The sequence below is a fragment of the Schistocerca nitens genome, chromosome 7 (assembly GCF_023898315.1).
Source record: "Schistocerca nitens isolate TAMUIC-IGC-003100 chromosome 7, iqSchNite1.1, whole genome shotgun sequence".
Classification (NCBI taxonomy): domain Eukaryota; kingdom Metazoa; phylum Arthropoda; class Insecta; order Orthoptera; family Acrididae; genus Schistocerca; species Schistocerca nitens.
The window spans coordinates 461,016,820-461,030,602 of NC_064620.1; the positions used below are offsets into that span (position 1 = coordinate 461,016,820).

At 40.0% G+C, this 13,783-nt stretch overlaps 1 protein-coding gene across 3 annotated transcripts in view; it reads right to left on the bottom strand.

Annotated features, from left to right (window-relative positions):
* Positions 1 to 12,643: 12,643 nt before the first annotated feature.
* LOC126194643 (ankyrin repeat and IBR domain-containing protein 1-like) overlaps positions 12,644 to 13,783 on the bottom strand; it is a 601,659-nt gene continuing 600,519 nt past the window's right edge. The window contains exon 21 of one of the 3 annotated variants that reach the window (XM_049932817.1): positions 12,644 to 13,717. In XM_049932817.1, coding sequence (XP_049788774.1) covers positions 13,449 to 13,717 — 269 coding nt within the window. In that variant the 3' untranslated portion in view covers positions 12,644 to 13,448. The remainder of the gene's footprint in view (positions 13,718 to 13,783) is intronic. The other 2 variants (XM_049932818.1, XM_049932819.1) reach the window with 2 other exon arrangements.

Below are 13,783 nucleotides of genomic sequence, written 5' to 3' on the forward strand. Positions count from 1 at the left end.
GAGTGGCAGCAGCAGCGCTTATTGGTAGCGTGTACTGTGGTACCATCTTTGGTGCGGTCTCTAGTATTTCCGGGTCGTCATGTGTCGAGCTAGTTGAGTTGGGACGGAACAACAGTGAGGTCCGGACAGCCAGTACTCGCCCAACTGCTGGCGACACACATGCACTGTCCGACGGAAGGATGTGGTCGCGAGAGTGCACGACCAAGTCAAGGACCGGATTCAGCGAGTTTTAGTTGAACGGGCCATGATATTCGAGTAACGCAACTTTCACCTGTGTGTGTGTGTGTGTGTGTCTTCCGGTCGTAGTGCCCTCATGGCAATAAGTTGTCATTTGACGATTTATATTGGGATCTTTTCCATGCATGACGAGTAGGGATGTCCGTCGTTCGTTCGGTCGTCGCAGCGTACGACGTACATTTTGTTTTCCGAACGCTTCTGGCTTCTCTGAGTTTGTTCTGACCTACAATTCGTCCGTGTTGTTTCACAGTGACTGGTTTTAGTATTGTTTGAGACATTGTGGAACTGTCTTCACCGATGCGTGTCCATTTTGTATGGTTTTTGATGTGCAGTTATTTATATGCTGTCTGCATTCTGGGTCGTCGTGTGTGTCAGGCAGTTCTGCTTCGGACTGAGCTGTGAGGAGCTCCGCAGCGGAGGGCAGGCCGGGACCACTGGCAGCGTGCAGCCTCTGTCGGACCGAGGGGCTGTGGCCGACGACAAAACCCAGGACGTTTGAAGTTGAGTGAACCGTGTCCAGTACTGAAACCTCCACCGTTTGAGATCTCGCTGTTGTTTGTGTGTTGCTGCTCCCAGGGTCGGCGAGAGCAACCACAACAAGTGGAGTCTGTCAGGTTGGTGGAAGGTATTAGCCGCCTTCTACTCCTTGATGTTAATTTGAATTTAGTATTATTCTTATTAGTGGAGTGCAACCAGCGGTATTTTCTGCCTTGTGGCCTTAACGCCCCAGTTACCTGCACTGGAGATTAGCATACTTTTCCGGCAGTATACCTTTCCTCGTGGTGTTGATGCTGTCCGACACGGTGTGTAGTTCGACAGCTTCTTGAATTGTACTGTGCATATGTTTTTGGGAGGTCTACCTTGATTCCAGTGTTTCCTTCGGCCTTGGGTGTTTTTTCTGAAGACGTAGTGCTGTCCGTCTCTTCGCCCTTGCCTAAAAATATTTCATCGTTGTTCCCGGTGATCGGATGTTAGGCGGGCTGGTTAGTCAGTCGGTCAGTGCTTAAGCTACACCAAGTGTGAGTTGCCATCCTGTTACGTGAGTACAACTCTTGGTTGCCTGTCTCACTGCTTACACTGCTGTAGTCACTTTCCTCAGGTCGATCCAGGGAGCACTGTCTGTGGATCACTCTGTCTTATTTGGACAAGTTGCCATAACTGTTTAAAATTTACCCTAATATATTAACAAGTTATTGCCTTCCCCACTTGTAATTCCGGCCATCAGCCGTTAATATATTCTGAAATTGCTGCTGGCCTTCAGCCAACAAATAATTTTCAATCTAGCTTTAGTGAGGCCTTCAGCCACCACTATAGCTTGTTATAAGTTATTAAGATTTTTAGAAAGGTTATTAGTATTTTGAAAGCACCTTATTTGTAATTCAGGTCTTGAACACCTGTGTATTCTGAAACTGCTTGTGACTTTCAGCCCACGAATAATTTTCAACTTTCTTAATCAGGCCTTCAGCCATAGATTGTGTGTAACATTGTTTGTGGCCTTCAGCAGACCAATAATTTGCAATTTTTCTTAATAAGGCCTTCAGTCATTATTATAGCTTGTTACCATTTGATTGTTAAGAAGAAAATATCTTAGTATTTGTTAATGTGTAACTGCCTTCCTCACTTGTAATTCAGGCCTTCAGCCGTTGCATATTCTGAAATTGCTGCTGGCCTTCAGCTGTTAATTGTCTGTAACATTGCTTGTTGCTTTTAGCTGACAGATAGCTTCAGTCCTGTCTTGATAAGGCCTTCAGCCATCCCTATAACTTGTTACAGTTACTAAGATTATTAAAGGGGTTTTTGGTATTTTTAACGTGTAAATGTCCACCTTATTGGTAATTCAGGCCTTCAGCCACTGTGTACTTTTTAAATTTCTTCAGGCCTTCAACCACTGAATAATTTTGAACCTTCTTAATCAGGCCTTCAGCCATTGATTGTGTGTAACATTGCTTGTGACAGTCAGCCAACAATAACTTGCAATTCTTCTAATAATGCTTTCAGCCGCCAGTGTAGCAGAATCTTTTAAAAATGATTGCTGAAAGTTTTGTTTTTTAAAAATAAAGTGTATCTGTTTTCTGTGCAACCAACAGTAACTGATTAGGCCCCGTCCACACCTTTCCTGCTTTCCCTAAGTTCCACGTCTCAAATAGAGCTATTAAAACACTCCCTGTCTGGCACCATCATCTTGCTAATTGAATACATGTTCCTTCCACACTGACAGCTCAACAAGCACTGATATCTCTGTCTCTTGTGGCGGTAACACCAAACTAAGCCGCTACTGCTGTAGGTAGATAACAAATTTAATCAAATTTCAGCATATTTAAACAAATTTAGACAAATTATATTCGAATTGAATGACATCATGAGCAGTCTCTAGTGGGGACAACACCATATTAACTCCCCCTCACCGAGCGAGGTGGCGCAGTGGTTAGCACACTGGACTCGCATTCGGAAGGACGACGGTTCAATCCCGCGTCCGGCCATCCTGATTTAGGTTTTCCGTGATTTCCCTAAATCGCTCCAGGCAAATGCCGGGATGGTTCCTCTGAAAGGGCATGGCCGGCTTCCTTCCCCATCCTTCCCTAATCCGATGAGACCGATGACCACGCTGTCTGGTCTCCTTCCCCAAACCAACCAACCAACCAACTCCCCCTCAGCTGCAGATGCAAGTTCTTAGAACAAAATTCTCTCCAAAATTCGAAATTCCAACCCATTTTCCAAGAGGATGACGCACCATTATGCAAAAAGTTGGAAAGGGGGGGGTGCGGGGGGGGGGGCATAGAAGCACTTAATTCAATTTCCCGCCAAAATTCAAACTTCCCACCAGGGGGCCTCGCAGGGGGGCGTCGCACTTTCCTGCCAAAAGCCGCCATCTTGGATAATGGTACATGTGTCATCAGCTGGCATCACGGCCGCCATCTTGGAACTTGTCTGGAGCCAAGTTACGGAGTTGTCGCGAGAAATAGCAAGACATTTAAGTTACCAGACATACTGGAACTAATGAGCAAAGCTTTGCACATAGCTCACACAGAAAAATTATCCTGTGTTTATATTGGGAATTTCAGTCATTCTAGTTTTCAATTACGATTTATGTTAGCTAAAGACGAAAGCATGTTCCATTTTTTCGTCTGGATACCTAAGAAGCGTATTATCGGAGTTTTGTCACATACTATTTCATTCTGTTTAAAAATTGAATGATATTCGAAGCTATATTGTTTCTCTGCTCGCTCTTTTTACGTCTTAACTTGCACTGTTCATATCACTGCAGCTTAGTTGGAACATCTGGCTGGATAGTACTGTCCATGTTAAATGAACCGGTAAAGCTGTTGTCTCGCAACATCGCTGAGTAACGCCCTTAACGCACAGCATAAAATGTATTTTTATTATTGCACTTGACTGTACTCGAGACGGCTTGGCTTTTTCTCTACATGGAACGACATCCAATGAGGATCCTGCAAACGCTGAAGATCGTAGTGTAACATTTACATCGGGTTTATTCTTACGATAAATGAAGTACAGTTGCGCAGCAAATATATTTTCAAACTAGGCGCTGCCCTGTCAGGAATTGTTGTAGTGGTAATAATATCAAACTCAGTTGTCTCTTTACTGGATGATAAACTGCTTCTTGTACTGACTTGTACTCGCATAGTTGAGTTTATGCCTGTAGCAGTATGGCTGCTGCTATTTTGCTGCCTAGTCAGCTCGGATGAGGATGTGTTAGATGACGATCACTTTGGCTTTAGGAACGGTAAAGACATTAGAGAGGCAGTTCTGACGTTGGGACTGATAATGGAAGCGAGACTAAAGAAAAATCAAGATACACTCATAGGACTTGCCGAGCTGGAAAAAGCGTTCGACATTGTCAAATCGTGCAAGATAGGGCCTACTCGAAATTCTGAGGAAAACAGCTAAGTTACAGGGAGAGACGGGTTATATACAACATGCACAAGAGCCAAGAGAGAACAATAAGGGTGGAAGAGCAAGAATGAAGTGCTCTGATTAAAAAGGTTGTAAGGCAGAGACGTAGTCTTTCGCCCCTGCTGCTCAATCTATACATGGAAGAAGGAATGACGAAAATAAAAGAAAGGTTCACGATTGGAATTAAAACTCAAGGTAAAAGGATGTTGTTGTTGTGGTCTTCAGTCCTGAGACTGGTTTGATGCAGCTCTCCATGCTACTCTATCCTGTGCAAGCTTCTTCATCTCCCAGTACTTACTGCAACCTACATCCTTCTGAATCTGCTTAGTGTATTCATCTCTTGGTCTCCCTCTACGATTTTTACCCTCCACGCTGCCCTCCAATGCTAAATTTGTGATCCCTTGATGCCTCAGAACATGTCCTACCAACCGGTCCCTTCTTCTTGTCAAGCTGTGCCACAAACTTCTCTTCTCCCCAAATCTATTCAATACCTCCTCATTAGTTATGTAATCTACCCATAAAATCTTCAGCATTCTTCTGTAGCACCATATTTCGAAAGCTTCTATTCTCTTCTTGTCCAAACTCTTTATCGTTCATGTTTCACTTCCATAGATTAGATTAGATTAATACTAGATGATGGCTACACTCCAGACAAATACTTTCAGAAACGACTTCCTGACATTTAAATCTATACTCGATGTTAACAAATTTCTCTTCTTCAGAAATGCTTTCCCTGCCATTGCCAGTCTACATTTTATATCCTCTCTACTTCGACCATCATCAGTTATTTTGCTCCCCAAATAGCAAAACTCCTTTACTACTTTAAGTGTCTCATTTCCTAATCTAATTCCCTCAGCATCACCCGACTGAATTCAACTACATTCCATTATCCTAGTTTTGCTTTTGTTGATGTTCATCTTATATCCTCCTTTCAAGACACTATCCATTCCATTAAACTGCTCTTCCAAGTCCTTTGCTGTCTCTGACAGAATTACAATGTCATCGGCGAACCTCAAAGTTTTTACTTCTTCTCCATGAATTTTAATACCTACTCCGAATTTTTCTTTTGTTTCCTTTACTGTTTGCTCAATATACAGATTGAATAACAACGGGGAGAGGCTACAACCCTGTCTCACTCCCTTCCCAACCACTGCTTCCCTTTCATGTCCCTCAACTCTTATAACTGCCATCTGGTTTCTGTACAAATTGTAAATAGCCTTTCGCTCCCTGTATGTTACCCTTGCCACCTTCAGAATTTGAAAGAGAGTATTTCAGTCAACATTGTCAAAAGCTTTCTCTAAGTCTACAAATGCTAGAAACGTAGGTTTGCCTTTCCTTAATCTATCTTCTAAGATAAGTCGTAAGGTCAGTATTGCCTCACGTGTTCCAATATTTCTGTGGAATCCAAACTGATCTTCCCCGAGGTCGACTTCTACCAGTTTTTCCATTCGTCTGTAAAGAATTCATGTTAGTATCTTGCAACCATGACTTATTAAACTGATAGTTGGGTAATTTTCACATCTGTCAACACCTGCTTTCTTTGGAATTGGAGTTATTATATTCTTCTTAAAGTCTGAGGGTATTTCGCCTGTTCCATACATCTTGCCCACCAGATGGTAGAGTTTTGTCAGGACTGGCTCTCCCAAGGCTGTCAGTAGTTATAATGGAATGTTGTCTGCTCCTGGGGCCTCGTTTCAGCTTAGGTCTTTCAGCGCTCTGTCAGACTCTTCACGCAGTATCATATCTCCCATTTCATCTTCACCTACATCCTCTTCCATTTCCATAATATTGTCCTCATGTACATCGCCCTTGTATAGACCCTCTATATATCCCTTCCACCTTTCTGCTTTCCCTTCTTTGCTTAGGACTGGGTTTGCCTCTGAGCTCTTGATATTCATGCAAGTGGTTCTCTTTTCTCCAAGGGTCTCTCTAATTTTCCTGTAGGCAGTATCTATCTTACCCCTAGTGAGATAAGCCTCTACATCCTTACATTTGTCCTCTAGCCATCCCTGCTTAGCCATTTTGCACTTCCTGTCGATCTCATTTTTGGGACGTTTGTATTCCTTTTTGCCTGTTTCATTTACTGCATTTTTGTATTTTCTCCTTTCATCAATTAAATTCAATATCTACTAGCCCTCGTCTTTTTACCTACTTGATCCTGTGCTACCTTCACTACTTTATCCCTCAAAGCTTCCCATTCTTCTTCTACTGTATTTCTTTCCCCCATTCCTGTCAATTGTTCCCTTATGCTCTACCTGAAACTCTGTACAATCTCTGGTTTAGTCAGTTTATTTGGGTCCCATCTCCTTAAATTCCCACCTTTTTGCAGTTTCTTCTGTTTTAATCTACAGTCCATAACCAATAGATTGTGGTCATAGTCCACATCTGCCCTTGGAAATGTCTTAAAATTTAAAACCTAGTTCCTGAATCTCTGTCTTACCATTATATAATCTATCTGATACCTTCTAGTGTCACCAGGCTTCTTCCAGGTATCCCTAACGATCAGGTAATTCTCTTTTGGAAGGCATGTAACTTCATAGTATAGTCTGTCAGAACAAGTAACAATGTAGTTAGTAGTATAACTGAAAGGAGCACAAAACCTTTCTAAATCTGTCCACTGCAAAAGGCATTTTCCAGTACAACAATGCCCATCCCCAAACAGTACTCAGAATTTAAGTACCTTTTCTAAACTAGAAATGGGTTACATAAGGAAAAGATCTTTTGAATTGGATAATATTGAGATAAATTTTGTGTACAACTCTATGATAAGTTTTGTACATTATGTATGATAAGTCTATAGGGAAAGTTTTATCAGATAACCACGTCTGCGAGGATTTATATAATTTTCTATGCAATAGCAGGTACCGGTACACTTTACTCAAATTTTGTAGAAGCAAGTATTTTTACATTTTGTAGATATACTGTTTGAATTGTTTGGGTTTATATAAAATTTTCTATAGGATGGTGACTATACTTAGATGTATGGCAGGGACCATCCCTGTTAAGAACTGAAGTGCAGTAACTGATAACCATGTAAATGCTTATCAAATCAGCTTTAGGTTAGTTGAAAGTTATAGGTCACAGCATCTCAAGGTAGTGTAGACCTAGACAACTTCTGACCGTTGTTACAAAGCCGGTAAATATTAAGCTAGGATTAATGTTCTATGTATTTATGGCTGAAAAAGGAAAGACATTTGAATCTCTCAAAAATGAATTGTTCATCTATATCAATAAATATGTAGCAGATTTTTTACTGTCTGATTGGAGTCAGATGCAATGCTAAGTCTTTCACAGATATAATTGCGATTGATATTGCTGATCACTAAATTTTTTTCTGTGATGTAAACTGCAGAATTTCATTTTATAATAATTAGAACTGGTTTGACTAAACCAGAAAATATTAACTGATCAGAGCATTGATCTGCTAAACACTCATATGAAATGCTGTAATGACAAAAGAACAACTTTATTATCTAGATCATATTGTAAATAAATACGACAGTTTATCTATTTTCCTTTACTTATCATCACAACAAATGTAATTATTTGCTATACAAAATAAAGGTTTTCTTAAGGTTTGTGTGTTTGATTCATTAGTGAATAGAATTTCATTCATAGGGTCAGTGTGTGAGGGAGTACGTAAATTATGAGGTTTTAGTTTGTGAGAGCTTCATGAAACTGTTGTATTCTTAGTGTTCATTAAGAATGAGCAAACATATTATATTGTCATACTGAAATGACACTAATTAATACTAGACAAGAGTTTAATTTTGTAGAGCAATGATTTACTTAAGTAACATGTGCCAGGTTATTCTGCATATAGAATGAGATTTTCACTTTGCAGCAGAGTGTGTGCTGATATGAAACTTCCTGGCAGATGGGAAAATCTCATTCTGGAAACATCCCCCAAGCTGTGGCTATGCCATGTCTCCGCAATGTCCTTTCTTTCAGGAGTGTTAGTTCTGCAAGGTTCGCAGGAGAGCTTCTGTAAAGTTTGGAAGGTAGGAGACGAGAGAGATACTGGTATAAGTAAAGCTGTGAGGATGGGGCGTGAGTCGTGCTTGGGTAGCTCAGATGGTAAAGCACTTGCCCGCAAAAGTCAAAGGTCCCGAGTTTGAGTCTCGATCCAGCACACAGTTTTAATCTGCCAGGAAGTTTCATATTCTGCTTGTGTTTTACAATTTCTATTTGAGGTATTTTTTGGGCTTCATGTGCTGTTGTGGGCACAGCAACCAATGCTCTGGTATCAGGATAGGTGTAGCAGAGACCTCAATGCCATACATTACTCCAAAATATACTTCAGGTAGGAGCCTTCCTGGAATCAACATTAACAATGGTATATTAATAGAATATCAGTTGAATATAGAATATGGTCAGTCATTTCAGATGTTTTACCTTAGAAATGTCTATTGTATCACGCATGGTAATAAATCAAACTGTCACTCTCAAGTCTACGACTACTCACAGATGTACACTTGGGCAATACACACACAGTAACATACTGGAGAATGAGGGTGCTGCAGGGCCAGAAGTTATAACACTTTATTCTGTGGAACCCTTGCAGTGCCACCTGAAGGGGGTTAGTGTACAAAGTGTAGGGTATACACTGAATCTCTCCCTGCAAGGATGCATACTGCATACTTTAAAATTCATCTAGCAAATTTCAGTTTACAAAATAAAATTAAACCCACGGAAAAGAAAAAACATGTAAGATGTTACTCATGATTATTTCCTCTTGTTGCATTATTTTATAATCATCTATGAAATAGATTTCAAAGATCATCTATCACAACTTATCAAACAGTACAATAAATACTTTCAAATAGTTACTACCTGCAAATTTGCATGGATTCCAGACCTATTTAGAAAGAGATATCCAACACAACTTACTTCTTTGGAACAGAAAAACCATATTCTTCTGCCTTGACAGTACATTGAAGGCAAACATTAGCAGTATACCACTTGTGATTTTTTGAACAGCAATAATAGATGAGGAACTGTTGCTCAGTGGTAGTGCTCAATGAACAATAATTACATTTGCACCTTATTTGTGTGCAGCTTGGTTTGCAGCTGTTGTAATAAAGAGTTCTATTGTGGAAAAAAATAGTGTGATGTATGAAATGAGGGTAGCTGAATCCTGTTTGATTACAAGATTTGAAAAACTGAAAAAATGAGAGTATGGCATCGTTGACTGGGAGTCTCCATCTGGGGAAGTTTGGTGGCCACCAAGTGCAAGTCTTCTTTCCGTTGCTGCCACATTAGGTGACTTGTGCACCAGTGATGAGGATGAAATGATGATGAGGACGACACAACACCCCGTCCCCAAGCGGAGAAAATCTCCAACCCCGCTGGGAATCAAACCCAGGCCCGCTTGCATGAGAGGCAAGCATGTTACCATCCAGATAAGCAGGCGGGCTTGAGAAACTGATAAATCTGTTCAAAAAATTGTTTGTGAATTGAAAATGAGTGTTTCATTTATAATTATACTGTAAAACTAATATCAGTGAAGAAACTGTACCAAATAGATCAATGCTTTGAGTTAGGCCACCACAGAAAAATTCTGATATATTTAACATCAGAAACAAAAAAGATTGAACCACTGTTCTGACATGTGTAATTAAATATTATCTGCTCGTGTAGGCATTACAGCTCAAAAATATGTTTGTTATTTGTACGAAAATATGATTTTTATTTTTGTGTGGATACTGACCAGAGTTTGTGGGTTTTACCTCATAAATGGCCCATTATTCTAAGTTTTTGACTGTTATATTACTACCTAAATATGGATTTCTACACATCTTCTGCGCAGTAAATTGAGTGCTTGCATCAGTATTGTATAATGTTTCACAATGCTGTTGGGGTTGTGTTCACTGAGAGGCTGCTGCTATCCACAACTTGAGTTCAACAAGCTGGTTTTTATACAGTCTTCTACATTCTTGATACATGTCACTGTAAGAGGATGTAAAAATGGTAGGGGAGAGTGACTTCAGTAACCATTGCAAAGTGAAACAATGTCAGAGATCGAATAAACCTCATTAGCCACGCGCAATCCCCCCCCACTTCGTGAATAAAGCACACAGAACCCCATACACAGACTTTAGTTTTTGTATGTGTTTAGGACTTGACTCCAGTTTTTGTCTTGATGGATACCAAGCACTCCCTCATCAGTTATTAGGTAAGCAGCTGGCCAATTGATTTCAGGTAGTCACACTGTCTTTCAGAATGGAATGAAGGAACCTGTCATTGCACAGATTCTTTGTGTCTTCTGGAAAATTGCATTACATTTTTATTCAATATTTTGAGAATTCTGGCTGTTTGGTCCTTAACACAGAAACAAACATAAGAATTAATGATATATTACCTGGAAAACAAATCAGAAATAGCGAGCATTATAAAGAGAAGGAAAAAACAACTTATTAAAATTTCCCTTACTGAAAGATGATATAATCATCATGTACACTGATGTCATTCATGATTTTTCTTGTGCTTTGATTTATTTTGCTTGTCATGTTTCTGGCAATAAAACATTTTATAATCTTAATTGACATCTAATAATTTACTCAGTCACAATTCAACCATTAATCACAGGAATAGGCCAAATCAGCCAAACACAATAAACACACAGATTATTTCCCAAATTCAATAATTCTGACCTTGTACTAAGAAACTTCTTTCCTGACAGTACATATTCATAGGACAGTGCCTGTACTGTTTCCGAAACTACTTCACGACCCATTGTCGAAGAGTGTAATAAAAAGTGGCAGTGATTGCTGCTAGTATATAACTGGAAGTGGGGCACAGAATGAAACAGTGTTGCGTTTGATGAGATTTCTCCTCATTGTCAGATCAAGTACTCCCATTTTTAAAAGATATTTTAAAATACAAATTCATGTCTCATAATAAACTGATAGAGAAACATATTGGAATACTGTTGAAGCCTGTCACTGGAACCCATCACTGTAACACTCAGGCAAAGCAGTACTTGGATTATATTACCTATATGGCAAACTATGTCAGAAATCCTTTATCTGATACAATGGAATGCAGTGTTAAATTTTTTAGAATTAAGCAATGTGATGTCCAGGATGGATTAACAACGATATGGAATGAACAGACTGCTGTTCACCACATCGAGGGGGTATTGAGTGGGCACAAATAAAAAGAATGGCGAACTATTTTAACTTTTGGACAAAGTCTTTCTTCAGAAGTAGTTATGTATATTCACACGCTGCTAAGCACACATGGCCACTGTCACCAAGTACTGAGGGCCGACTGTGGCTACTTCTCATGTCAGCAGCAGTCTAGCTGGTGTGGGAAGTTGGGGTAAGAAAATGATGCAAGGCAGGGAGGGGTGGGGGTTATAACATGGTAGAGATGGGGAAAGATGCTAGTGCTGCCTGTTGAAGATTGCAAGCCCATGGAAATGGTGAGGACAGGCACAGCATCGGAAGCCTGTGCTTGGGCAAAGGGGTGGGGCTGGGAGGGGAGATGGGAGGAGTGGAGAAGAAAGGGAGAGGAGATAAGTTGAGAATAGAAAGGTCTAGGTTGGTATGTTAAGAATATACACAGGTGGAGGACAGGCAGTAGCAAAGGTTGTGGTCAGGGTTTACAAAGGATATCTTGTAGGGAAAGTTCCCATTTGCACAATTCAGAAAAGTTGGTGTTGTTGGGAAGAATTCATGGTACAGGCTGTGAAGCAATCATTAGAGTGAAGCATACCATGTTGGACAGCATGTTCAGCAACTGGATGGTCCTGCTGTCTCTTGGTCACAATTTGGCAATGCCCGTTCATGCAGATAGATAGCTTGCTATTTGTCATGCCCACGAAGAATTGTAGAATGCAGCAAACTGGTTGCAGCTAAGTTGGCAGATCACATGGCTGTGAAAGTGACAGCCTGAAGACAGTGGTCATGTGTATTTGACAATGTGTCAATGTGTATAACTACTTGTGAAGAATGACTCTGTCACAAAACTAAAATATGTCAGCAACTTTTTTGCTACTCAGTGCCTCCTCTATGTGGTTTACCAACCCATTCTTTTCATATTGTAGCCATTTAGATTACATGTATATAAGCTACAAATCACCAATTCAAACTATAAATCTGTGTACCAATTCCTGCAGACATATTAGCTGCTGACTAGGATTGAACTATGACAATCAATCATCTTAAGAGAATTAGTATTTACTATACTGTTTTTCTGTAAATACTATTCTCTACTCTCAAACTTAACTTCTCGTCTGCTCCACTTGTTTCTTTAGTATTGTCTGCATGTTTACATATTAAACTTTATGACATATCACAAGCTCAGGAAATTGTTGACAACAGTGTTCTAGTACCATCTAAAAAGTATTCAGATAAACTCAGAACAGTCAGTATTAGGACATAAATATCATAAATAACAGTGACTGTTTATGCTATATAGCTGATTTCAATGTAATTGTGGTCTTATTGTGTATCCGAAATAATATGTAATTACATATACAGAAAACATTCTACACAGTGTAAAAACGGTTTTAATTGCATTTACAAAGTATTGTACCATGGAATGTTTGAGGAATTATTTTAATTACATGCAAATTGTAAGAATCAGCATTGCATACACACAGACAAATGTTTCAAAACCTTTTCTGTGATTCCAGTAACAGAAAAGCTGTTGGTTCAATTTTTTACAAATGTTGAAAACATGTTACACCATTCTTGAAAAATCAAAGGAACATGTTATCACTAAATATGCATAAATGTCAAAAAATTGTTTGGTTATCATTTTGTTCTTAACAAAAATTTGTCTGAAAGAGAGTGCTAAAAAAGCAGTCTCAGAAATTGATCCACTCCACATAAAAGAATTCAGAATCCCCTTACAATAACAATTCCAGTGTTAGTTTACAGTAAAGAATGAACATTCTCTAACCACACAGTCATTACATCGTACTAATAGCATCCCAGTGATTTATAAAACACAACTCATAACCAAGATTGCATCACAGTTTATTGCACAAAACAGATTAATTTTTGACCGCCACACAAGAACTGCCTGCCGAGTCCACAGATGATCTGCAACTATCATTTCCAACTACAGACTTTTCAACACCAGGAATTGTCCTCGCACCTTAAGAGATCTGACTGAGAGACTTGGTATCTCTCAGGCAAAAGTTCCAAGAGAAAGTAATAGAAAAAGCTCCACATTTGAGTGCCATGATCTACACACATGTAAGCACAATACAAGAGGATCAATGTATATGCATCCACATGCCGAGAAGTTAGTTCAGAACGAGGCACCAAAATAGATGTTGTATCTCACAGTGCAGAGCTGGCTTCTTTGTGGCGTTCCTTTTTCGACTTCTTGCGGCGCTTGCAGGACTCCTTTGGTTCGAGCAGGAACAGGGCTTCGTGGAAATCATCAGAACTCAGATTGCTTTCCTGCACAAGAAGCACTGAGCTGAGTGCTCCATCTGTCTGTGATTTGGGAAAACGGAACACGGACCGCTCACGCTCAGGTTCGCTTGCTGACCGTGACTGTCCGGGAGCAGGGGCAGCTGGAGTCGTCGGCACTGCTGCAACACTGGCTGCACAGTAAACAAGGTTAGGCTCATATTAAAAATCTGCATAATATGTGGGATAGCAAATGGCAC